General features: G+C 48.0%; 1 protein-coding gene across 1 annotated transcript in view; it reads left to right on the forward strand.

The window, feature by feature from the left end:
* The window catches only part of LOC144159374 (uncharacterized), a 153961-nt gene extending 132391 nt beyond the window's left edge, over window positions 1-21570 (forward strand). The window contains exons 3-4 of the mRNA XM_077690815.1: window positions 21093-21215; window positions 21485-21570. Coding sequence (XP_077546941.1) covers window positions 21093-21215; window positions 21485-21570 — 209 coding nt within the window. The remainder of the gene's footprint in view (window positions 1-21092; window positions 21216-21484) is intronic.
* The last annotated feature ends 4719 nt before the right edge of the window (window positions 21571-26289 follow it).

The raw sequence follows: 26289 nt of genomic DNA on the forward strand, positions 1-26289 counted from the left end.
AAACGTTATTTACAAAATAACCTGCCACAAACGCGTAGTAGCGCCTAATTCGGGATAACGAGTCCAGAGGTGGCTTCTTTGAGTGGCGCGATTTCCCGCGCAGTGTGGCGCGATTTCTATTCATTCTAGCGCCCTCCCCTAATTCGAACTCCGCTTAATTCGAACACAATTATTGTTCCCTTCGAGTTCAAATTAACGAGCTTTTACTGTATCATCTTTTGGGTGATAGTCAGGGAGATTTTTTCTCACCATTTCCACGGCATTAGACAAAATATCCGGCCCTTCTTACCATCCTACGTCAGTGCAAGGTTAAAAATATCATGAAGAGAAAATCCTTGAGCGGCAGCCTTCGGACGTAAAAAAAAAGCATTTTGTCGGAGGTATTGGATACAAATTCTAAAAACAATAAAGAGAACGGTGCCTAGCGAAAACGCAGCACGCCGTTGACATCACCGCCAGGTCTATGAAATGCTCTTTGTTATACAAAAACCTTACAAAAATCCGTTTGTGCTAGCGCGCTTTTTCAAAGTACCCTCTTTGCATCTCTCCGGATTACACCGCAGACTACTTTCACGAAGCAGGACTGACGTAGAAGGAGGTCTGCGCACCAGACACTCCCATTACCAGCAGAGGAGCGAAGCGAAGGAAGCACGCGACGGTGCCGGGATTCTGCTCCAAGTATTGAGGCGCCGACCGGGAATGTTTGCGTGCTTGGGAAGGCGCCGCTGCTTCGGCTTTCTCCTATCCTCTTTTTTTTTATTTTGTGACGGATGGTTGCGCTGGGGTCTTTGTTGAGGTCGAGCCTGCTGTGAGCGGTGGCTTGTAAAACGCCCGCGCACGTACAGCGATGGCTCTATAAATTCCCCTTAGTTATTTCTAGCTTGATGTAAGTGGGGTGGGTAAGCGATAAAATACCTCTGCTCCATACGACGAATAGAGAGAGGTACGAAGACGCTGGATATCGTTCTGTTGTAAACCAAGAAGGCAATAAAAGGGAACTGACATGTAGAGAACGCCTAGGGTGAGGCAATGGGACAGGAATCATCTACAATATGGACGTCCGCTTAGTCTAGTCTAGAAATGAAATTGCCGCTAAGCAGGGCATATTTGAATTATTAGTTTTGTGTGTCCATAGTCTTAAATTTGTACATTAATAGTAAGGGTATCAATAAAAGCTGCGGGATAATGATAAATCTTGCTCGTGTTGTAACTTACCACCAATGCGGGGCTTGCCTGAAACGTGGGTGTAACAGAGGACACTGAAGGTAGCGCGTTGAGTAGGCTAACTTACATCACTTTACATATTCACGTTAACCAATCACGCCAGATTAGCGTCATTCAACCCACAGAAAGGTTCAACTCATTTACAGAAAATTGAAGCTAACAGTTACCAATGGCGGCGGCCTTGTGATGCAAATAACAAGTATGACTGCGTGTACGGTGGAGGACGTGTATACCAGTACGTTTTGGGATTTTTTTTACAAACTAGCACCTGCCACTGCTTTGGCTTCGACAGCTCTTTTTTGCACATTGCGGTGCCTCATGTTATTTATGTTAACAGTGAACTTTTTTAAGTAGTAGTCGGAGGTCGTCGACTCCAAAGGGTGTCTCGTTACCTCAACTAGCCCTCTTACCAACCACATTACAACCAAAAAATTGTTGAAATTGTCCTGGCCGCCCACACCGGCACAAAATACATCACTCTCCCCACAGACTCCCGTTACACTTGCGGACACTATGAAGCTGGCTGAATCTCGGGCATTGCCGTTCGCTTTCTTACCCAACAATCAAAGCCAAACTGCCATATCTCGTCCTGTGGACACCGGGACACGCGGCTCGCCCTTGAAACGGCGCGGCCGAAATCCATGCCCACGCCTTCGTACCCAGAGTACCCTCGGAAGCTGATGGCTCGAGTGCTTCGCCGCTCATACCCTCCTCATGTTTAGTCCTCATCTTGTCGTTGTCTAGTAACACGCTGTTTCAACGAAACATATTTTTTCGATCAACTTACCGTCGTGAGTCATATCCTCCGAAACGCCGGAACCCTAGCTCATTTCCTTCAGCAACGAAAACACTTATCCCTTCCTCATCTTAGTCTCCACAACACAAAATATACTACGTTACAGCGACTCAAACCAACGCCAGTTCCTGGAGGCACTTCTCTTGTTCTACCTCAACTGCTAACACCGCTCACGCCCTAGTCAAAATGGTATGGCAGTGCCACCGCACCCCATTTCTTCCGCGTTCACCAACCCAAGCTCCGAGCAGTGGAAAAGCCAGCTGGTTGGCGGTGGCGTGTGTGACCAACTAGAGCTGGTATACCCTGTACGGCACTGGCCGCACGCGCCCGCGGCATTCTGAACCAAGGACGACCCCCGCTGAACAAGAACGACTCAACCATCTCCATTTCGGCTCAAATAAAAAATTAGCAGCACCATATCCCTACAGAAAAAACGTTTGCGAAAGTCAAAAGTAAACAAAAAACTGCATTTCGGGTGCACAGTGTCAGCATATCAAGACCCGCTGATGAAACACGTAAAAAGGAGAATGAACGAGGTTAGAGATTATTAGTTACAAACCATTCCGTTTTAAGCTTAAGCGGACCCGGCATGTGATAGCCGAATGGTTAAAATCAGCTCGTGACCGCAAAAATGAGTATCCGAAATGGAATTGGCGGAACAGGTTTTTCCAAGGGGCGGCAATGTCGCTCGAATCAATTTCTGAGGTGTACATTTTTGCATCTCATGCAAAGGACCTGTTATAGTTAGTTATTTGGTGCGTCAAGGTTGGTTTAGTGGAGCTTCTACTCAAACGAACTCCTCAGTTATTTTAATCGCGTAGCCGTTACGAGCCCCTAAAGACGGGTTGTGTGCAACATTACTAATCTGCGGTGGATCTTAACGTCGGAATCGATATTACGGGTGCAACTGCATGCTTCCTGCATGAAGTGACATTCTTTCAACAGGAGGCCAAATGATGATGAGATCGATGATGAGATTGTTTATTTCGTCATTGGAACGGGGCCAAAAAGTCTTACCTGCCTATGCCACGTAGGGCTTGAGTGGTAGAGTCTCGCAGTCGTAGAAACCAAGCATACTAAGAAAATACAAGGCAAAAGAAGAGCAAATCAGAGAAAAAGTTCGGGCAATCGAAGTGTACATAAAGACAGGGCAAATACACACAGTGGGGAAGCTGGCAGTACATGTAATATCTATTTCTAAATGAACGTAAAGCGTCTTTAGTTTGTATCTTGAATTTGTGAAATAGCACCACGGAGTTGGTTGAATGCGGCGGGAACATAGTACAGTCTTGTCCTACGTCCATACATTGTATTGCAACGGGGAATCAAGCAAGGCTCTTTCGGTCGGAGATTACTCACCGGCATATACAATGGTTTAAACTTTTTAGTTCAGAAATGTTCTTAACTAATTGTTTCGCGCAACAAACAATCAGTTCGGTAAACGTAAGGTTTTGAACAAATCACTCTTATACCTAATATGTACATCGCAACTTATGTTCGTTAATAGAGAACAGAAAATTGAATCGGCCCTATTTATGCAGCGCATGGCACTGTCTATGTGAATACTTTTATTGCCTGCATTTGGCGAGGGAAGTTTTTTTTTTATTTGGTTTACACGCAATGTATTTTTTCCTTGTTAAAGTGTCCATAGCTCGAAACTATTCCCCGTTGATAAATACGGATACATTCTGCCCACGTTCATCCCAGAGCGACAATTGTGATGTGGTGAAGCTCCCCAGTGCTACGTCGAACACAGCCACAAGCCTAGCCATGACTTAACTCGCCCACGTGCGCGAACATTCGACAAGATTTTACGTTGTTTTTCGTGATAAATGTTTTTGGGACAACGTGAAAAAAAAAGTGACCGAATACGATTTTTTCGCAGAAAGCTCCACGTGCTGGCCCTTCTGATCTGGCGTTTTTCTTTCCCATGTTTACCTCCATCACGGTGTAAGAATATTCTTACACCGTGACCTCCATCTACCGCTGATTTCAATTACGAAAGCCATGTTACGAAAAATACGCTACATTTCATTTCTACGGTTTGCCGTTCTTTTCTCACCTGTTTCTAGTCCTTGACAATAGATGAGCCAGGCACCGAGGTCTCTAAATGAGATACGCAGGCCTTATCAAAATCAAAATCGGGGGATGAAAAAGAACTGGAGTTTTGGAAAAACAGGAAATACAGCGTTAAAGGGTCAACGAAGAAAAAAACACTGCTTTGGTCAGTTTGAACGACCTAGCCTTTAGTAACTCACCCCGCTCCATTCAAACCATGGAAGACGTTTTTCCTTACCGCAAAAAACGAAAAAAAGATTGGACAACTGTCAAATTTTGCTCTGAAGTGGCTTAAGTGGACCAGCAATGAAAACATATGTATTAGTGTGTTGACTGCACGTTATCATTCAAGCGATGCGACTAAACTGAACTAGAGACCCCCCCTATAATCGTCCGGTCATGTTTCTGGGTGGTGGCTGCCAATCGCACAAAAATTGGTCGCCATCCCAACCTGCAGAAGTGGATGTCCAGCAAAGTTGTTGTAAACCACTGCAAATGGTGATTACTTTAAAGTAGGGTATGAAATGTTCTTCGTCGTATCGGCGGGCTTGTCGCTTGCGCTAGGCTAGTGTCACAAGATAACGGTATCGACACTCTTTTCTCCTATTGTTCCGAGCCGCCGCCATAATCTTTGGTCAGTTCGCATTACGTGACATTTCATTACACGGCGACGGTTCATTGGCGCCACCATTTTGTTGTTCACGTGTTTTAGTTCGTCAACTCTGCTGGGCTTAGCTTGTCCTCCCGGCTCTGTGGCTGCTCACGACTGACGTCGTTCCGAATCGAATCAAAGATGACGCGCGTAACAGGACTACAGCGGCAGAAGTGCGTCCAAAGATGCTGTTTTGTTGCATCTTCGGTAGTGTTATTAACAAACGACGCGTTCGAAGTTAAAGGTACACTCAAGTGATTTGTAAACATTGCCGGATTACTAGCGCAAATTGTAGTCCGGAGTCCATAGGCCATGTTTCGACCACTCTGAGTGCGTTTACGCACATTAATTTAGAAGAAAAGTCAATTCGAAAAAGCTGTCGTTCTCTGTGCATCCTCGCAAATTTTCTGTGGCGTTTTCGTGTGACGTCGGGAGGAGATGACTTGGCTTGACTGCGCTACTGCAGGGCTCGCCGACCTTCCGAAAGAATCAATCGGCTACGTGTTTAGTCCGCAGGCCGCCGACGGATCGTCGCAATTCGTTCAGTCAGTTGAAACGAAGCCGCGACACGTTTGTGAATGGAATAATATGCCTTTCTTTACTTGGTTAGTTTGTACACTGTATCTAGCTCCAAGTCAAGGTCTCTCCACACAAGCACTGCAGAAGCGCCCATGCGACGCTTTGCTGACTGGTACGCTAGTAGAAAAATCTAAGGCGAGTTGAAGGTGGGAGAAGAGTCAGCGAAGTCAGTATAGGTACTAAAGAAATGAAATCAACTGATACTTTTACCGTACGGCGTAAGCATAGGTAGCACGAAGAACTTTTTTGCGCTGTGAGAACAAGCGCAGCGGTCAGCAGCCCGACCACACATCTGCGAACGCTTTTCCGTCTAAGAAATGCAATTGATAGACGTGAGATATTGTAGAAATTTGGGGGACGCTTACTGCACGAGCGCTATACAACAAATAGTCACCTAAGGTTCTTGAAATGCTAAAACTAAATAAAAGTGTAAACTGGTTATACATTATATACCTTATATTTCCTACGCTAGCAGCGCTGGCCCGTGGCCGAGTGGTCTGTAGCGCCAGCTTTGTTATTTTGCAAGTCCCAAGTTGCAATCCCTGAGGGTACATTCTTTTTTTTTCTGTAAGTATACTTTTTCATTTCCGGTCGATGTTTTCTATACTGAGTTCACCATTTTCGAGTTCGCAGAAGGCGCCCAGTCTGACACTGACGCGCTAGCGAGTTCTCGTTGGCGTGCTGTGGCCACAAGCACCGACTGCTTGCGGGCAGTGGGCATAGGCCAGAATCAGCAGACCCTTAACCTGGTGCGAACACGCTTTTTACGATATACAGGCATGAGTGAGACAAGCTCCAAATATGGGGGAAAAGCGCATGGCATTTGAGCGTCTGCTGTGACGCGGAGGGCGTTTATCCACTGCGTAGACCTCGGCTGGTGATTGCTACGATTCTAAGCCGTTCTGGGAGGCTTATCTTAGGAATTTTACAGCCTACAACATGGCAGAAGCGCGGTACGACATTTACTGAGATACCGAGAACGCCCATCCAGCGATGTCGTCGGATGTCAAGCATGTTGTTTTACAGAACCGAAACCTGAATGCTTGAATGCTAAGCTTGGACATCGTCCAATCACGGTGCATCTCATTCCGTCATCACAGCCTTTAGTTGGTGCGGCCGCCGCAGACCGCGCATGGTAGTTTTTCTTCTTTCGCGCTTTATAAAATAATTACCAACTTATCAACCGGATAAACGATGAAAAGTATGTTACTTTGAGCCAGTCTACGCAGTGCAAGCAAAAACGGGAGCTTGACGAGTTCACTTCAGTGTCCTTTTAACGGCAAGGCCGTAGATGACTCGGTCTAGCAACACTGATAAACACGAAAATGGCCGCCGTTGTTCCCTTTGTGCCTCAGTGGCAGTACTGTAATACCTTATCTACTGACACTACGCTGGGCTTCCCTCGCGGCAAACGCTGTGTCCTTCCTAGCATGACGCATGTGCTCTGCGTCTTGGGCAAGAACTGCTTTATTTGGTGATAATAGTCCTGCCAAGCCTTCAAAGCAAATCTTCAAACATAATCTTGAACAGGAACACATGGGGGGAGGGGTGGTCGCACTATTCACAGGCGCCTTATCACCGATAATGCAGTTTCGATGCTTGTTTTGTGGTTTCCTTAAACTAATTCTGGGCTGTATGCTGCACGCCTGATTAGCCTGACGCATGCGCTTGGCGTCTTAAGCCTTGACGCCTTGGCGTTTTTGCCCACGCAGAACGGTTTTGACCACGGCGATGAAACTGTTGGGGGTAGAGGTATACAGCATAGAGTTTCTTACAATATACACTAGAGAGGAATCTGGCGTTAGCGTCTATGCGGCTCACATCAAGGCCGTCTGTGTCGTTATGGACCGCCATTATACATCGCGCTCGCCTTAATTTCATCATTGGCTTGGATTGAAACGTTTTAGTGACCGCAAATTTAAACAAAGTGCCACCAAAACGCGAAGAATAGTGTGCAATTATGTAAGTGGAAAATAAAAACAGGCTGTTTTAAAACTAAGGAAAAAGGAAGTAACGCGTATTTTTGCCGGAACGGTTGTGCCTGCTATTCCGCAGGCCAAGGGTGTAGTTACGAACAAGGTTAATATCTGGGGGGGGGGGGGGGGGGGGGGGACTCATTAGAGACTCTGGTTTTATTAATTTCACCATTATTGCAAATAATAAGTTGCTTGAAAGTTTGGAAAGTTTTTTGAGCGTGCCTGTTAAAACGTTGCCTTCATGGTGAATCGGTGCACCGACCGCCACTAGTTTAATAAGAAAAAAGAAAACGTGGCGTTAAACAAGATAGCAAGATACACGATGACACGATGACAAGATAGGACGCATACAAGCGCCCGTATTAGTCGTATCCCCGTGGTCGTATCTTGTCTTCGTCGAATTACGTTTTGTTTCTTCTTTCCGTCGTCTACAAATTTCGCGGTGGCATATTACCCACTCAATCATGCGTCCATCGACCGCGGCATGAGCAACGTCAGGTGCGACACGCACTGCCTGCTGTTTCACTGAACACGGCTACTACAGAACAGGGACGATCGGTTTCCTTGTAGCTCGTAAACGTGTTAATGCATAGTGAAGAAAGCAGATCCCGAAAACCGCTTAAGAATCCAATTGCCATGCTAAGCCCAAGCCAAAAAGGGGGGTCTTCCCATGAACCCCCACGACGACATGGCTTACGAGGTGCAGTTTCATCTCTACTTACTAAGAAACTCTATGGTATACAGTTTAGCTGTAAAACAAAAGTCTGTGACGTCACAGAGAATTCGCCGGAAAGTGACTGGGGAGTCGCCACTTCCTCATCTGTTTTCTTTAATACCTCATTTGTTTGTAGTTTGTGATGAAATTGGAATGGGTGTTGTCGGGACAATGCAGTCGTTTTAATGAACGAAATTTGCATTTTGTCTTCATGGCCCCGTTAAAGGATCTTAAGGTGACCCTGCACCGAGGATTCAGCTGCCGTGATTTGTACTTAACCCCAAAGCAATCTTTACGACTTCCTCGCAATTTAATGGTACTTCTAATCGTTTTGGCGAAGCAGCAAAGGAAGAAACCTGGAAATAGAAATTGTAGCCATGTCACTTGTGGGAAGCGAGACCACCGTCTCATGCGTTCAATGCAGAAGCACTACCAATCGGGCCACTCACACAATAGAGAGCTATAGCGGAGTGGAGAACCGGTCCAGGTACGGTACCCGGTAGGCGACCGGCACTGCCGCGCGTGCGCGGAGGCAGAAAAACTGGTACACCTGCCCATGCGCAGGTGTACCGGGTATTGTACCGGGATCGGTTCTGCGCTCTGCTATAGCTCTCTAACGCCTGTCCGCGTTTACAGGGATTACAGGTGCTGGTGTTAAACGCCCTGGTACCGTAGACGCTGGCGTCATGCGTTACGTTGCCATGTTGCTGGGTGCAGCCTGCACGTGCATTAGATGCGCAGATGCATTTGTGACCTGTTGGCGTAGCGTATGTCTTCATGCATCTCAATTTATGCGGATAACGTTCTCGGCCTTACTGCACCTTCTGTGCACTATATCTGTCCCTGTTGAGCCTCTCACGCCGCACCACACGTATGTGAAGCTTCCGCAAAAGGGGTCAGGTAGCCCAGTGGCAATGAGGGTGGTTGGGTCATGGTGACAAGACGCGTGATAATCAGCCTGCCATGCAAGAACGAAAGCCGAGCACCGCATATGCAAAGGAACGGGAGGAACGAGATGCCATTCTTTAGCAGCGTCGATCGGTCGGAGAGCGGCAGCGAGCTGTCCGAGTGGCCAGGTGCCCCTATATACGCCACAGGGGACGACAGCCACGGCGAAAAGAACTTTACGAACTGCCAGCTCTTTATTGCGGGTAGCGCATACGAGAGGGTGTGGTTTTCCTTGGGTGGCAACCAACTTGATTTAACATTCAGTGTCAGTGTGGTAGCAAACCAAGAATGCTTCGCATTGCGTTGCGCTCAACAGGAGTTGTGGCTGACCTAATTTTTATACCAACCATGGTATGCTATAAATATACATCATCGGCCTCACCATCAAAACGTCCACTGGAATGCAGGAAGAAGGTCCCTCCCATCGACCTCCAAGCGCTCCTTTCCTGTGAACACGGACACAAGAGGACGTGTACTTATTTCGGTTCACGTGCGAAATTACGATCATGATAAAAATAATTACTTCTCACGTCGCCTGCATTACGGAAAAAGCTCGTCAAACTGTACATTGATCCTGTAAATGGCACAAAAGAAAAAAAACGACAAGAATCAGGAAGAAGGGAATTTCTCTAAACTCAAGAAAACTGGCGTAGTTTTCACGTCAAGGCACGCTTTAGCAGCAGCATAAATGTCCCCTCCCTTGATTTCTCTTTACTTTCTCTGTAACTCTGGCCGTCTGTTACCACGGCTATAAGGAGGTAAAATAAGCTTCGCTGGAAGGCAAAGTGACATCAGTGTATCGGGGCTGAAAACTGCAGTGTTTGTCCTCCTTAGAAACATTTTCTGCCTACTAGCTTCCATTTTATGCCAACGATACAGCGTGACACTCGCTAGCGCTATGGGGGATCCCCTTCATTTCAGCTCGTGTGGGACGAGTGATAAGCTCACAACAATGGCCTCAAAGTCCCCGCGAGCTACAGACGGTTTTCATGGAGAGGAACCCGCGACGTCGGCGAACATGCTATGCCAACGGGAAGCCGCTTGGGAGTTCTTCGCGAAGCGACAAGGCAGATGCGTGCGGCGCAATTGCAGTGGCGCAACGCAAAGAAAACCGTCCGAAATTTCGAAGCGGAGGCCCATACTTTTTCGCCGTGACGTGGCCACGATGTAGAGATAAGCAGGCTGTAATTATGTTCTTCCAGCTCAGTGACCGCGAGTTTGCGTGCGTCAAAAAAAAAAAAAAAAAACCAGAAGTGTGCCACATCTCTCAAGCTACGACTCGCCTAACACGATGCAAGCAGCTCTTGCTCATTCCTTGTGCCTTTCAAGCGTTGATTGATACTCCAGCAGAATTAATCGAATAGGAGGTTGGCCTCGGAGCACTCTGTTTGACGCCAATTTAAACTTGGTCACTCAGTTTTCCGGCGTTTGTTTATGAATACCACCAAACATGGGCTTTCTTGTGATGCATCTCAAACTTTATGCAACTAGTTGCCTAGTTCCATTACTCATGAATGAAGCCCCTCCACAAATGCGGTGCGATAAGCAGGTGCATAGTGTTTATACCCCTGCTGACATGTTTGTGTACCCAAAAGGAGGCAGCTTACGTCCATTCATTGTCAATGACGCTGTGTGGTTGTGGCATCAAGCCCTTACGTGGTCGTCTGCTGTGGCCTATACAAAAGATGAGAGTCGCCTCGCTTCACTTCAGTGGTGATATTTCTTTTTTGAAATCTTGCCTTCGATGGCAGAAAAATAAAAAAATTAATCTTAGCAGTTCTTTGATTTAAATTGATATGTGTTACTGCTACTCACTTATTAATGAGAGAGAAAGAGAGACGACCGTTAATAGAAAAGGATGACCACTAGTCACGATGGCCGAAAGGAATGGGGAGGGAGGGTAAGAGAAAATAAACAAATGCTGGTCGTTCTCAGTGACTAAATAACTGGGCCAGTTCTTGGAACCTGCAATTCATGGGCCAGTTAGTAATGATCGCAATAGGGATTGTGCACGTTCGCCAGTTCGTTCGGGGGAGGACTCGCTCAAACAACCTGTGCTAAACCACTTTTAATTGAATAAACTGCTATTTCATATAATAGTTGTGCATCAATTTGTTGGGGATCAGGATGGGGTTGGGGCGATTTGAATGTACGGTGCCTGGCGAAAGCTTAGCACCACCAAACTAGGTGTGTGAGGTCTGATGGAGTGGTGGTATGGCAGTAAGGGCATCAAGGGGGCAGGTGAGGGGTATGCCACTTGCGAAGTGTTTCGGGTGTGTAGGCTGAATTTGCAATATATTTGTTAATAAAAAATTGCGCCCACCTCCCCGCGAGGGGAACCCCGTGTAGATGCGACGCATCGTGGGGTTCACTTGGTGTTTCCGTTGTATTGATTCTGAAATCGCGTGAAACGTGCCGGGAACGCGTATGATTATTATGTTTTATGATTATTATTATGCTTTATTGGCCAATCTTGGTCAATCTCTCTAAGTGGTATGCTTGGGGCTTCGCTGTCGCAACGACCTTTACTCCATCATTGTTGCTGTAAGTGGGAGCTTCTTTTCTTTTATTGCAAGTGTTAATCATTGCCCCATCATGCGTTGTATCAGTAGCTTCTTGACGTAGTTTGAATTAATCAAGGATATAAGGCGCGTTCGTAGCATTTGATGCTGTGTTGGTTTTGTGACACAATGGGAAGAGCACCATGTACCTCGCGTTCCGCCCACAGGGTCGTGGGATCGAAACCGGGCGCCGCTAACTATTATTTTTTTTTATAATGTAGGGGCAGGGGTGTGGACGAGAGAGGGGCATCGGAGAGGATAGGGGGTGAGCGGCGGAGAGCGCAGCTCGCGCGGCGAGGAGAATGGGGGAGGGGCGGACGACAACGACGCCCGCGCTGCATGGACAAGGCGAGTGAATGAGATGCAGTCGCATCTAAAATTTCGCCTCAGCGGGGAATAGGAGGTAGGTGGCTGAGGTAGCCAGCTGGATTTACGGCTTTTAGACGGCTGCGTCGGTCCTTCTTGTGCTGGTGAATGCGCATCGCTGCGGAGGGCGAAGGGGACCGCGACGGCCTTACCCCAGGCACCAGTGGAGGATAAGAGAGGGAACTCTCCTGAGCGGCCACATGGGCTGCCTAGTTATACTGCATAAAAGGTATTGGCATGGTTCAGTATTCTTCACAAGTAGCTCCGCATGATTTTTTTTGTGTGAGGCTTCTTCGAATGTTTGTTTTAATTAAAATACGAAATTTTTCCAACATGTTGTCAACGTACCTTCTAATAGGTGTAAAGATGATTTGGCCTAATAAACAATTCATTACGCAGTAATAACAAACGGGTAAATGGTGTCGAAGACTGTCGAGTTTTAACGTCCCGATAGTTTCACGCAGTAGAAAAGAACAAAAAGTAAAAAAAGGACCTCTGCTAGCGTGCGCACGAGGGGCACCCTAGCGGTGGAGGAGCAGGAGAGGAGGTGTAAACTTTATTAAACCGAGGATTAGGTGTTCATGTCTCACGCACCTCATTCAATTAATTACAACATCGGCCGTCTTTAACATCCACTAAACATGTGTACCGGGCCATTTTTGGGATTTGCTTCCGCCAAAAATTCATTCCGCGTAGCTTCTGCGGGAGGCTCCAGAATACCAAGTCATATTTGTAGCGAAGGCAAAATATTAAAGAAATCAAGCGAAGAAAACTTTTTAGGCCTCGTGTGACAATTTGTGGCGTTACTTTGAAGCAAGAATTTGTGGACGATTTCCCGTAAAATATGGCGAAGATAACTTTGAAAGCGATAAAACGACTGCCGATGTACGTACTGAGAAAGCTGCGCGATACTATTTGAAAAAAAAACAATCTTTTCTTACATCTAACCTCTGTAACGTTGAAGAGAAAATGTATGGAAGAATATTAGAGTGAAAAAATTTTCGTGTGCGATTCCAGAAGCACCTCGAATGCATGCCGCAGGGACGAACTATTTTTAAATGGGGCACCTTGAACAACATTTCGACCCTGCAATCTTTCATAAATTTATCCCACCTTGGGAGAGAGGGAGAGAAAGAAACAACATTTATTTGTCCAACATGGTTTTGAAGCAAAGGAGGCGGAGCCTCTTCCCCCCTCAGACGGCGGCCAGAAGTCCTTGGGCTCCGGCGGCGTCTTCGGCCATTTGGACAACCCGGATCTGTACGTCCGGATCGGAGCTCCGGAGAATGGTCTCCCACTGCCCCTCGGTCTTAATTAATAGCAAAGCACCTAACGAATTCTTCTTCTGGGGACATTCATAAATAATACGGCGCTGGTCTGCCCTGCCCGTACATAGCTTACATTCGCTCGTGTAGAGCCCCGAGTAACAATGGCTGTACATGACCGGATTGGGAAATGTATTTGTCTGTAAGAGGCGCCATGCTACAGACTGCCATTTGTTGAGAGTACAGTGAGGGGGAGGATACTTAACCTGTTCCAATCTGTAATGATTAATTATGTCTCTATACGAGACCATGGGGTCCCTCCCCATCCCAGCGCGCGAGAAGTGCTCAGATGTTTCCTCAACGTGATCGGCTCGGTTAGCCAAACCTCGAGCCGCGTCGTGAGCATTCTCGTTACCGGGAAGAGAAGAGTGGGCCGGCGTCCACACAATTTGGAACTTTCTCCGGTCTTTGAAGCCGACCAGAATTCTCAGTGCCTCGGACGAGATCCGTCCCTTTGCGAAATTCTGAATTGCAGTTTTACTACACTCGCTGAAAATAAATTTAATAGCTTTCGTGGAGGCCATCGCCATCGCAATGGCCGCCTCTTCTGCCGTATCCGGCGACGACGTCAGTATCGATGCGCTAGTTACGGAATTGCCGTTTCAATCGATAGCTACCACGGATATGGCATCGCGGGCTGCGTATTCCTCGGCGTCCACGTAGACCACGTTCTCGGAGTTTTTGAATATCTTTTGTAAGGCTTTCGCTCGTTCGTGTCTTCTTTCTTTTTTGTGTTCGGGATGCATATTCCTCGGTATAGGAGGGACGTGTATTGATTCCCACCATACTTCATATGGAATCTCGCATTTGGTGCCGAATTAAGATTCGTACCGTATGCCTAGAGTCCTTAAAATATGACGGCCAGTCGAGGTGTTTGTGAGGCTCTCTAGCTGGGCAACTCTGTGCGCCTCTATTAGTTCATCCAATGTATAATGAATTCATAACGCCTCGAAACGATCGTTGGTAGTTGGTATCCCGAGAACTTGTTTGTATGATTTCCTGATCATGGTATTAATTTTGGCCTTTTCGTCCACCCTTAGTCTCAAGAAAGGTGTTGCGTACGCTATGCGACTCAGGACGAACGCTCGTACTAGCCTGATCGAATTGCCCTCCTTCATTCCATGATGTCTGCTTGCTATCCTGGAAATCAGTCTGGAGGTTTGATGGACGGTTTTTTTTAAAGCTTTAACGGTTTCAGTATTTTGTCCGTTGGCCTGAATTCTCAAGCCGAGAATCCTGATACTCGTCACAACTGGAATGATATTACCATAAGCGAAAAGCTCGATTTTGGGGACTTCCAAGGCACGGTTGCATCCTCTCATCGTGGGTTTGTAAAGCAACAACTCGGATTTTTGCGGAGAGCACGCTAGACCTCTCGGCTCCACGTATGTTCCGATTGCGTCGATCGCTGTCTGGAGAATATTCTGAATTCGACCACCACTACATCCGGTGACCCAGAGGGTGATGCCATCAGCGTAAAGGCTGTGATTAAAGCATTATATCCGATCTAGTAATTCAGGAAGCCCAATCATGGCGACACTAAAAAGAAATGGCGACAAGACGGAACCTTGCTGTGTTCCCCGGCTACCCAATTCTACGTCCTCTGATCTCACCCCTCCGATAGTTACATGAGCTTTCCGGTCGGAGACAAAGTATTTTATGTAATCGTAAGTTCCACGACCCTTTTCCAGTTTTTGTAAGTTTTCTAGGACGGCCTCGTGAGCGATGTTATCGAGGCCTTTGTTAAGTCCAATCCCAAAATTGCTTTAGTGTCTAGGGATGAGCTCTCGTCTCCATCTAGGATCTGATGTTTGAGGCGTAGCATTACGTCCTGGGTAGACAATTTGAGTCTAAACCCTATCATGGTGTGAGGAAAGAGCCCTCTGTCCTTCACGTATGCGTTCAGTCTATTGAGGATGATGTTCTCTATCAGCTTGCCGACACAAGACGTCAGTGAGATCGGTCTGAAGTTTTCCAATTGTAATTTCTTTCCAGGCTTTGGAATCATGACCACTTGGGCAGTATTCCATTGCCGCGGGATGCTACCCCTTTCCCAGCATACATTAATGTACTTCGTCAAGGCTTCTATAGATTCGTCGTCTAGATTTCCTAAAATTTTGTTCCATATACCGTTGGGGCAGGGGTGGACCTTGTCCGAAGATTGTCCAAAGCTGCCCGAATCTCGGATATCGTAACGAGTCCGTCAAGGTCTGTGTTTTCTTTACCGGTGTACCGTTTTAGCGCCTTCTTTTGGGTAGATCCAATGTACGTATCTTTAATTTCTTTGAGCAAGTCCTGCTCCGTTCCCTGGTAAGTGTGAACAATCTTACTGAGGTTGTGTTTCTGGGTAGTTTTACTACTTTCGGGATCGATTAGGTATCTGAGAATATGCCAAGTTTTAGCGAGCCCCATCTGATGCTCCATGTCGTCGCACATGCTGTGCCAGTTCTGGCGAGTGAGCTGATTCGCGTAGTCGTCAATTTCTTTGTTTAAAACTGCTATTCTTCTGCGCAGGCTACGATTATGTTTCTGCTTACTGAGCCGTCTCTGCGGGCCATTCTTGGCTTCCCACATGTGGAGGAGCCTGCTGTCAGCCACTTTCAGTGCAGCTTCCTCGGGGATGGGTTTAGTAGCTTTTAGATGCAACGCATCTCATGCTCGCCCCTCTGTCCTTCCTGCGTCTGTCCGGCGTTGTCCGCACAGCTGCGCCTCTCCTCCTCTCCTGTCTCCGATAGCGAACACTCTCTCCCAAACAGCTGCGGGTAGGCGCACCGCGCTCTCACTCCGATGCTAGGCGCCGGTGGGCGGCGCTGCGCATGTGCAGTACTCTCTCTCTCCGCGCTCTCCTCTCCTTCGGGCGCTGTGAATATAAAGCCGCATGCCGCGCTCCGACGGTCTCAGTCGACGGTCGTCCGCCCACCTCCCCTTCGCGTGAGAACCCCTGCGATAAGCGTAATCAATACGATGGAAAACGCCAATGGCACCACCCATGAAATGCGTTGCGTCACACCAGGGTTCCCGCGGGGGGAGGTGGGCGTAATTTTTTTCTACGAATTTGTGCATATTTTTGGTCCAAGACCCGATGTCATCAATTTCGCTACTCAATAGCGTAGAAATTTGGGCTTGTTGGTACATAACTTTCAACCATATAGCGCAAAAGACGAGAGACACAGACCAGTAGACACACACGGCGCTACTCTTGGAAAAGGCGGAAGACGCGGCCTGCGCACTCCCAGCTGGTATTGGATCTTGTGCCCCTGCTCTCGGCGGGCGCCTTCCTGGTTTCGGGAGTCTCGATCAGGGAGCTCGGCTGCTTCGTTGCTGGTGGCTGGTAATCCAGCCCGCGTCGTTTTCGTAGTCTTCGGGTGAGATTGGCTCCCCATCCACTTCCACAACTTCCATAATGCCTCGCTGCGTGTCGATTAGGCGGGGGCTGAGACTGCACTGCGGGATGAAAAAGTCCCTGGCGGCTCGTGCCAGCGCGCATCCAGAGTGCACGCCAGTGCACCCGAGCAGGCAAGAGCGCGGGTCAGGCACGTGCCAGTTCGCGCCAGAACAGAGCCTTCGCCTCAGCGTGCGAGCTGTGGCCGTTGTAGGCCTTGTTGAGGTTAGTAAGCATCGTCAGGCCGGCTGCAAACAAAGGCCGTAGAATTTCTTACGATGGCCCGTCCACCGAGGATTTGGTGTCCTCTGGGTGCGTTGACCTTCGGAAATACGGTGGAATACCTTTCGTGGGTCCATGTGTGGAATGTCGGCCACAGGAATGGAAAATCCACGGAGCTCATGTGGAGGACGTTCGATCAGCTCGGCCCCCTGGTGGCTGTCCCCACCTTGGGAGAGACCTGCAATCGGCCCTATCCGATGACGAACCATTCCCCGACGCCAACGAGCAGCTAGGAAACAGTACGTCCGCACCCTGGCCAACGATAACGCCCACGATGAAGTTTATGTATTCACCGATGCCGCTATCCACGACAAAACAACTGCTGTTGGTTGGACTTGCCCAAAAGTTCCACAACTTGGGGGTTCTCGAAAAACTACGAACGCCTACGGCCTCTCAGATAAAGTGGAACTTTTCGCAATTCTGGGCGTAGTCCAAAGCATTCAGACCCATTGTTCAACAATCCACACAGAGAAGTTCCGCATCATCACTGACTCGGACGTTGCCCTCAGGGAACTGAATAGGACCTTCAGGCCTAACTCCACGGCGGCCAACAACCAATACATAGCACGGGATCTGTCTTGTGAAGGAATCACGATACGGTCTTGACACCTGCGCACACGTGTGGAGCGGATGGCAGCCGAAGGGCGCACATCGCTGCCCGGGAGTGCCTACTAAATCATCCCACGGTTCTCGACCATGCTTCAGCACAATCTGACCCGCCGAGCACATCTGAACAACATTGGCAACAAAAATTTTGGCAAGCTAAAGCCCTCAGCCGGCACCGGCTAGCCGAAGCCTCACCCCCTGGTTTTCTCTCCCCGCTAAAGACCTTTCCCAGAACAGGTGAGGTCTCCGCCAACCAAGTTTACAACTCGGCCTATACCCCCGATGCGATTAAGAAGTGGACGAACCCATGGCGTCCCTCCTTACTCAGGTGCCCCCACTGTGGCAGCAGCGAGTCACCCAACTTGTTCCAGCTTATTTAGTCATGTGCAGCCTTCTCACACGGCCGTGTGCAGTTGCTCGCCAGCGCCACGGTTCCGACGTCGGCGTTAGAGCACGTCGAATATGTTAGAGACAACATCGAAATGTTGGAAGAAATAGCAGAATTTGCCATAAAAATGGTCTCCATAAAACGGTTTAATGGCTGACAAACTACCTTTTCAAGTTGCCCAGTCACAAATGAACACCGGAGCGCTTCCATCTTGCCACAGCAGCCGTAATACGCCATCAAGAACTATGCCTGACACCCCCTCCCCTCACGGGAAGGTCAGTGTGTGTGGGTTGCTCGAACGGGACCTCGAGAGACAGCTACATTGATAGTGAAACTTGAACATTACTTAGATGTACAACAACTAATTATTGACGTCTTTTCCAATCCTCTTTTCCATTCCCTACACACAGGGCTTTTTAGCCTCGTCTCTGCAATAAAGTCATTCATTCATTCATTCATTCATTCATTCATTCATTCATTCATTCATTCATTCATTCATTCATTCATTCATTCATTCATTCATTCATTTTTGGTTAATTTCAACAAAGCGTGCACCTTGTGGAGATTTACCAAAAGTGGAGCCAGTGGAGAATATTTCCAAAAGAGGAAAAGACAATTAACTAAAATCCCAACTTTCGGCCTGAACCCCTTGCCTCCAAGGTGCGCACTATAGGACGGCTCCGAGTTGATGTGGACTGCTTGAAGTTCTTTATCTTAAGCCAGAATTCAGCACCCAGTGGAATTTGTCTAGTTTTCTTCCATGACGCACACAGTCTCCGCGAGAGAAAAGAGATCCTGCGACCCAATGTGTAGCAGCACATGGACGTCGCCACTGGGCGGACGCCGTGGACACCCATGATGGCGCCTGCCTGAGTCAGCATCCCGGGCAGCGGCCTTGAGCCACAGGTTTCCCAAGGACCGTCCCGGCGCTGCCATGTGGGAGTTTTCTGCGCCGCTTAGTTTTTCACGCACAAAAGAGCCACCAGTCCGCGCGCTCGGGAAAAGCGCACACGGAAACAAAGATCGCAGCTTGCGAAACGGGAGCCGGGTGCGCCGGCGCATACATCATGCAAGTGTGGCCGCACTGCTCCGCACTCTCGTGCACTCTCTAGATTAATGATGCTCCGCGTTTTTCTGCCAAAGGGGCATTGTGGCAGGCTCGGAACGTGAAGCGAGCTTGTTGTGCCTCACGCGAGGAGGAGGACGTGACATGTTAACCTTTCCGTTCGAGTTGACGTCTTCGTCACATCACTGTCATGAATGACATAATCGCTCTCACGCTCTTCGTTCAATTGCTTCTTAAAGAGACTGACTGCAATATGGCCGTACGTCAGCACAGTTAGGGTTTGAAGCCATATGTACAGCCCTTCGAAAAAGTTTTTAGGCTATGCCCTAAGTTAATGGGGCGCAAATAATTGAAATTACAGGCTTACCTGTCGAGTGTGACCTAAATTGCTTGTACGACTATAAAGCCAAAGAACCTTGCGTTCTTCCTGCCATAAAATAATTTGGTCTGAGCTGAACGGTGAGCCTTCTCCCTAAATTCTTTATGGCCCATTAACACTTGGGAGAGGCAAGAAATTATTACAAAGCATACATCGCATGCTATGATATACGCGGCGCATGTCTGTTCTTGTTTAAGCGGAGAGTATGAATTTAAACAAACTGCTCAATGATACAACGTTACATTCCAATGAATGGCAGTGTACCATTCAGAAAGATCTCCATCAAACTCACAATGCAAAACCGGAGACGGGTTTAATTTACCGACTCGTTGTTAAAATGCGATCAGATCTTGTTTATGAACGTTAGTTACGTATGCGATGTCACACACCAGGTGCCATAGCGAGCAGGTTTGACGTTAAAGCAGCTCAACCATTATACGTGTGTTATGTGTGAAAGCAAACATTTTGAGTGGGTAGGTTGCGTCGCAGCCAATGGGAATTAGGGACTCAGCAATGAGCCTCTGTAGGCAGTTGTCATCTTTGCTGGCCAATCCCCTTGGGAGGATCTATGAGGATGTTGTTAGGACCATATTCCTACCTAACGTTAGGTGACGTTAACCTTGAGCCTAGTGGTGTGCCATGCAACGTCAAAATTCTTGTACTTCAACGTGCGGATACCCATTGATGATGTTAGATCGCAAAGAGTAATGTTAGGCCAAACGTCGGGCCGTCACGTACCACATGGGGCTGCTAAACCGCCACATGCTTGTGTTCGCAGCCACATGACATGTCGCAGCCCTGAGCACGTAACGCACGTTATGCCTGCGCATATCGCCGTTCGCTGCGAATGAATGGGCCTTGTGGTAACATTAATTGGTACCTTATTTTAGTCTTGCCACCGACGAATTTTGGTAACCTGGATAAAAAAATTGAAACTCAAGAATAATGCCCCTTGGCTTTTGGAACATTTTCTGGGTGAACAGTGAGTCACAATAAAAAAATAGCGGATCCCACGCGTATGTGGGAATCGACGTGAAGTGAAGCTTCCAATGACGTTTAATTGAATAATGTCTGTGTTCTGACTTGCACAGTGGAGTTGAAGTAGCACCGTTTGAAATGATTGCACGGACATCATGGCAAAACTGGGTTCAGACGAAAGTGCGCGCGGCATTTTTGTTCGCACAACGTTTCTGGGCATAATTCTGACGATGCTCGTCGTCTTTTTTTGCCACGCGTTTTTGCCTCGACTCCCGTATTCTAGCCACCCTAAGCAGCATAAACTCGTAGTCTGCGCCGCGTTTCGCCGTTAGCGAATTCGCTCCTGTTCCGCGTGGCACTTTCTTAAGGCCTGGATGTCCTGGATGCCGTGGGAAGATTTTCCCGCAGTTTTCCTGTCATGCTTTCCCGCCTTCTGCGGACGCACTGGTGGCGGCGGCATTCACGTATTCTAGGGTTCTAGGTACCTTGAAAAACGCGGAGGTCAACACGACACCCGTTGCTTTGTGAGAAACCCCGGACGCTCCTTCTCGCCGTCCGAAGGCAGGCAGAAAACCAGCGGCACATCCGGCCAGGAGAACAGCAGCCAGTAGCAGCACCTCGAAAGGCCGCAAGAGAGATAAATAAAGCTGGGAAATAATAGTCTGGAGCAAAGAATATACTCGGGTAGCGCCTACGGGAACCTTGAGAGGTCAAGGGTAGATACCTTCAACGCGCAGTGGGCATAAACACGCTGGTGATGGCGAGGATGGCAACATACGAATAAGCTGTGCCCTTGTGTTTCCCATTGCAGTGCCACCGGCAAAGCCTGTCATTCGCTACGTCTCGAGCACTGGAGTCGTGGACTTCAGTGGCTCAACAGTCGGCCCTTTCAACGAGGGTGAACGTCTTGTGCTGCTTTGTGAAGTCTTGGGAGGTAAGTGCTCGTCCTTGAGTTAAGTAAAGCCGAGTGCATATTTTCTTGTTATTCATTTGTACTGCCATAACCTTAAGTTTACAGACCGTGGGAGCGGTGGCCGATACTAACCGCTGCGCCGTCTGGTTGCGCGGGGCCTGCTGTCGAAACCACGCACAGTGCCGCCGCGGCCCACTAGTACAGAACACGTGCCGATGTCACTCACTTTTTCGCGATCGCCATACGCTCCGATAAATTCGCGCTAAGGGAGCCCCGCCATCTTTTTGCAGGCTGGTGGTCAACACACCTTCTGTGGAAACGGCATGCTCTCGCAATCGGCTGCAACGCTGCTCCGCTGGCAGAGTTGGTGCGCTAGCGATTACCTCGTGGTGATAGTTTTTTTCCCAACTACTCCACATCATATACAGTAATCCCTAGTTAACTCGAACTCGGATGTAATTGAAATATTGTTTAAGTCGAAACGCTTTTTCGCCTTGAATGTACCTCCCATACGCGCCGTGTATTGGCCCCTCTTTATCTGGAAACGTTTTTTTCGGGGGACCACAAATATTTGGAAATGTTGGCAGGGAGAACCCAAGGCAAAGTCCGCTACAGAAAGCTCACAAGGTCTCCGTTTTAACGGTCAACTCCCACTACGCTCCGAACGCGGTCGCGAACGGCAAATTTACTCTGTACGAGGCCGATGTTCCCGTTTCGGGAATGCTGTCGGCGCCTAAATCTTTGAGAGAGGTGTTGACGATGCGGCTAATCGTGACGAAGAGGAGCCCACACAAGTGCCTACAATGACAGAAACGACAAAGATGCTGCGCCTGCTTCGCAACAAGGTAGAATGTAGCGGTGGCGGCCAAAAGTTGATGCGATGCATTGAGCAGCTCGAGAACGCTTTTTCGGGACCAGAGGCGAACGCAAAATAGGCGAGCATCACGAAGCGCTATCTTCCACAATAATAAAAATTCGTTTTTTTTTTTGCGAACTTCTGGCATTTATTACGAAAGCTCTCGTGTGCACTGGATATTTTGTTACCGACATTATATTTTATTTCAGTGAACCTGCCAAAAAGTTTTCGCATTTCGCTTAACTTGAAACTCCGCTTATCTTGAAATTTTGAGAGGATTTTACAAATTCGAGTTAACAAGCTATTAAGCATTGAAACAGAACATTAAGCAGAAAAAGTCACTGTGAAATGAAGAAAATAGACAAAACACCAACTTTGCATTGCTTTTAGCACAGTTGCAATATTAAAGCGCACTGAAAATATTAGCGAACTTCAAAAATTATTCTTGCCAATGTTACCCACCTTCAGTGTTTAGGTATGTACCGAATTTATTTATGAAAATGAGTTTGCCGTATGACGCATACGTGCCATATCGCAATTGCTGGGGAAAATACAGCTTCATAATTCTTTCAAGTGGAACGCAGCCACCCTACACATTTAGTGTTCCAAAATTTCATTGCGATATGAAATACCATTCAAGTGGACTTTAGAAGTCCAGCGACAGCCGAAATGCATGCAAACTACATTCTTCAAATATATTTATTTGCACGTTAAAATAGTAGTGACAGTTGTTGCGCACTTCTAGGAAGTTTTAGTACAGCGTTTGTTGCCTTTGCGTACGGTAAACGCTATATTTTTGCGTCGCTCTACGTAAACATACCCCATTAACGACCTCGAATCTGTCCAAAATCGCGCCGTTCGATTCATTCATTCCCAGTACCCGTACGACATCAGCGTTTAGGAGCCATGAAGAGAAAATGCAAGTTGGTTTTATTCGAAAGATTTCGCGTTTTATAGTGCCCCCAGCGCTTGTCAGGATACAAACGGTGCTTTATTCACTGAGAAATTAAACAATTTAGGTTAAAATTTTGATTTTCCCGCGCAATCGTGCGTTTTCGTGGTCCCAAATGACATCACAGGAACCGACTGCTCTGCAGCCTAGAGTACCTTCATTCACGCATCCGCCGTACAGGGTAGAGACATGTATACGCTGGCGCCGCCATTTTCGGTTGCTCGCTCGCCGCCGAAGCAAGTCATTGTGTCAAAACCGCGCTAAAATTATCGCCGCAACGCGGTTTACTGAAGAAGTTTGAATCATATTGTCTGTTTCGCGTTGCTAGGTCTCGTGGGAAACGAAAAGAATAACGCGTTGAGCCCGTTGGCCCAATTGCGGCGGCACGGGACCGTTCAAAGGTTGTCTCCACCCTGTACAGCGGTGTTGGTTTGTTCCCGCGTTTCTTTACGTTCCGTAACCTAGATGGCGCCACCATACCGTGGCAAGCGTTTGGTTTGTTTTTGCCCGCATTTAAACCTGGCTTGTTTTTGTTATGGGAGAAAATATTCGTTCCCTGAAACAGTGCTCGCTCGACAAATGGGGTCACGTGAGACACCGTTGCTTGCGTCAATCGGCCAGTGTCGTCTGAGACAACCCCAAGCCCCGTAGTGCTGTGCAGCTACCAAGCATGCTGTGCGCAGTATGAACAGCAGAACGCATCAGTACTTCTATGTTTACATGTGCTTTCGTAACTTCCACTGTTTGTCCCATCATTCTTATTGCTTTGTAAAGAATGTGCCCTAAATTTAAGCGCAAATCGCTCGTTCGTCTAGTTTGTAAGCTCTACCTAATTTGCGTCTGCTTCTGCCAGCCTCCGCCAATCGCAGAGCTTAGCTCATGTGACATCATAGGTTCTGTTGCGGGAAATGAGCTGGTGGGTAGCATGACCATTCCCGTTTTTCCTAATTATGTAGCTTATTTGAGCGAAGTTTACCTTAAAAGTGGTGTCAGTATGATTCTAACGAGACAATCTTTTGAATGAACCGAACTTGTGTTTTCTCTTCATGGCTCCTTTAAAGCACAATCCGGTTTATCACCCCTCTCTGTTCGCCGCCGTATCGCCACCCTTTCCCTCTTTCATAATTTTTTTCATTCTTCCCTCAATGCAGCTCCTTACATCCTCCCCCCGACATACATTTCACACCGCACAAGCCATCCACTTCAAGTGTCCCGTTATCGCAACAGAACTGTCACTTTTTCCGCTTCTTGTTTTCCCCGCGCCGTCAAGGATTGGAACGACTTTCCCTGCTCCATTGTTTCAACCACCTGCCCATCATCCTTCATTGCAAATGTTACAAATCACCTGTGCTGCGAAAATTAATGTGTTCAAATGTTTTCTTTTCCTGTGTATCCCCCCCTTATGTAATACCCCCCAGTAGGGTCCTTAAGGAAATAAAAATGAAATAAAAAATGAGAAGTAGAGCGTCTCATCAGTTTTGCGTAGCGACACGCTAATGCTTACGCGCCATCTGTCGAATGTTTTGCGAAATGAATCGCTGGCTGATTGCCAGGACCCAGCGGAGTGCCGGAGTGCTTGGACATTTTGAAGAGTGCTTGGACCATAAAGAAAGCGTTGAAGCCCCGTGGCACTTCTTTCTTGCAATCGCAGGGAACGCCCTGAACCGAATGCCCGGGTTTGATGCACACATTTTGGTCAACTTCAAAACAATCCAGAGATGCGCTTCGAACGAACACAACGTCATAACATGGAACATGCGTTGCAAGTCTGAACCGCTATTGACAGGGGATCGGTTGCTCCGCCTGCCCGTCGTAAATTCGGCACTCCTCGCGCGTTTTGCGGGGACGAACAGCAAGTCACTTAACTCTGGCGCTCAAGCCGAGAACGCTTTTAGCCACTCACGCAGCACATACCCGATGCGAGGTTGAGTCGTACGTCGCTCTAAAATCATAATACAGTGCATGGGAAGCACTATGCACCAGCAGAAGCACAACGTCGCACAACACACGCGCGTGCACGCACGCACGCACGCACACACGCACACACACACACACACACACACGCACGCACCCACGCACGCACGCGCACGCACACGCACAGCTTCGGTCGCTGGCTTGGCTGCAAGCTTCGTTCGGACAGTCAGCGATGTTATGACGATACAGAGCTGCGCGAGGGCGACGTGCTAACCCCTCGACGTATATAAAAACACAGGAGCAAAGAAATTGGCCCATCGGAAGCAAATTACTGTCCACAGAAGAGCGGAACCGGGGATGGCTGTCGCGCTACTTGCCGCCATGCTGGAAACGCAAGCGGCCTCACGTACACCTGCTATTTTGCTTAAATAACGTCCGCTATTCTTTCGTCCGCTAAACGCAAAAGCGGCTTAACGTACGGCGCATGCGCAGTGCGAACGACGCAAAAATTAGCGTTCGCCAACTGTTTGCGTACGGCTGCGTACGTCATTCTAAAACTCTCTTCTATTAGCAGGAGTTGAAATTGAAGGATGTGTTCCGAAGGGAGATCGGTCAGTCGATGATTGGAGATTAAAAAGTGAGTAGCTTATGGTCGACGCCCCGTGGCAAAGGACGGTATATTCCAATAAAGCCCAATTTGCTTACACGTGTCATTTACAAAGCGTTGCATAAGACAGCGGATTTCATACGTTCGTCCGCAGATAAAAATGGGTACGTGAGTGCACTTCGGAGTGTCCGTGTGTCCCTCTGTGACACGCCCAAATTCGTTTTATTTTCCAAACCATGCCGCAAACTAAAAAAAAAAGTGGCTTTGCCGCATGGCATGTTAAAACTAGTTCGCATTGCACAAATTTAAGAGTTGGCTTTTTTGCACAACTTCGCATTTATGCAAGAAAGCCACACACACACAAAAGGCGGGCATAGAAATACGTGTATGAGTGACTTTGGCTGCAAGGTTTGTCCGACAATACGACAGGTATCAATATGTTTTATCGTCGGGCCCCCCATGACTATTGAAAGTCCAGAAGGGGTCTTCGGCACGCTAACGGCCGAGTACCACTTGTATAGAAACTCAGAGGTCGGGCGAAGCCCACATCCCGCGGGCTCCCCTATCTCCTTCAAAACACCAAACAGTGAAGTTTCATTTAAAAAGTCCCGCCTCACAAAGGAACGTCACAACAGAGAGTGAGGTGGACGTGTCAATGAACCGACACTAGGCCGCTGATCGGCCACAACGACCATCAAATCTGCATCCTCCACCCGTTCACCTTCATCATGGAAAGCCTTTGTAACAAAGTGTGACGTGCACTAGT

This window comes from Haemaphysalis longicornis, unplaced genomic scaffold (genome assembly GCF_048455015.1).
Source record: "Haemaphysalis longicornis isolate Haplotype H1 unplaced genomic scaffold, Haemaphysalis longicornis Haplotype H1 scaffold_1, whole genome shotgun sequence".
In the NCBI taxonomy this organism is placed as follows: domain Eukaryota; kingdom Metazoa; phylum Arthropoda; class Arachnida; order Ixodida; family Ixodidae; genus Haemaphysalis; species Haemaphysalis longicornis.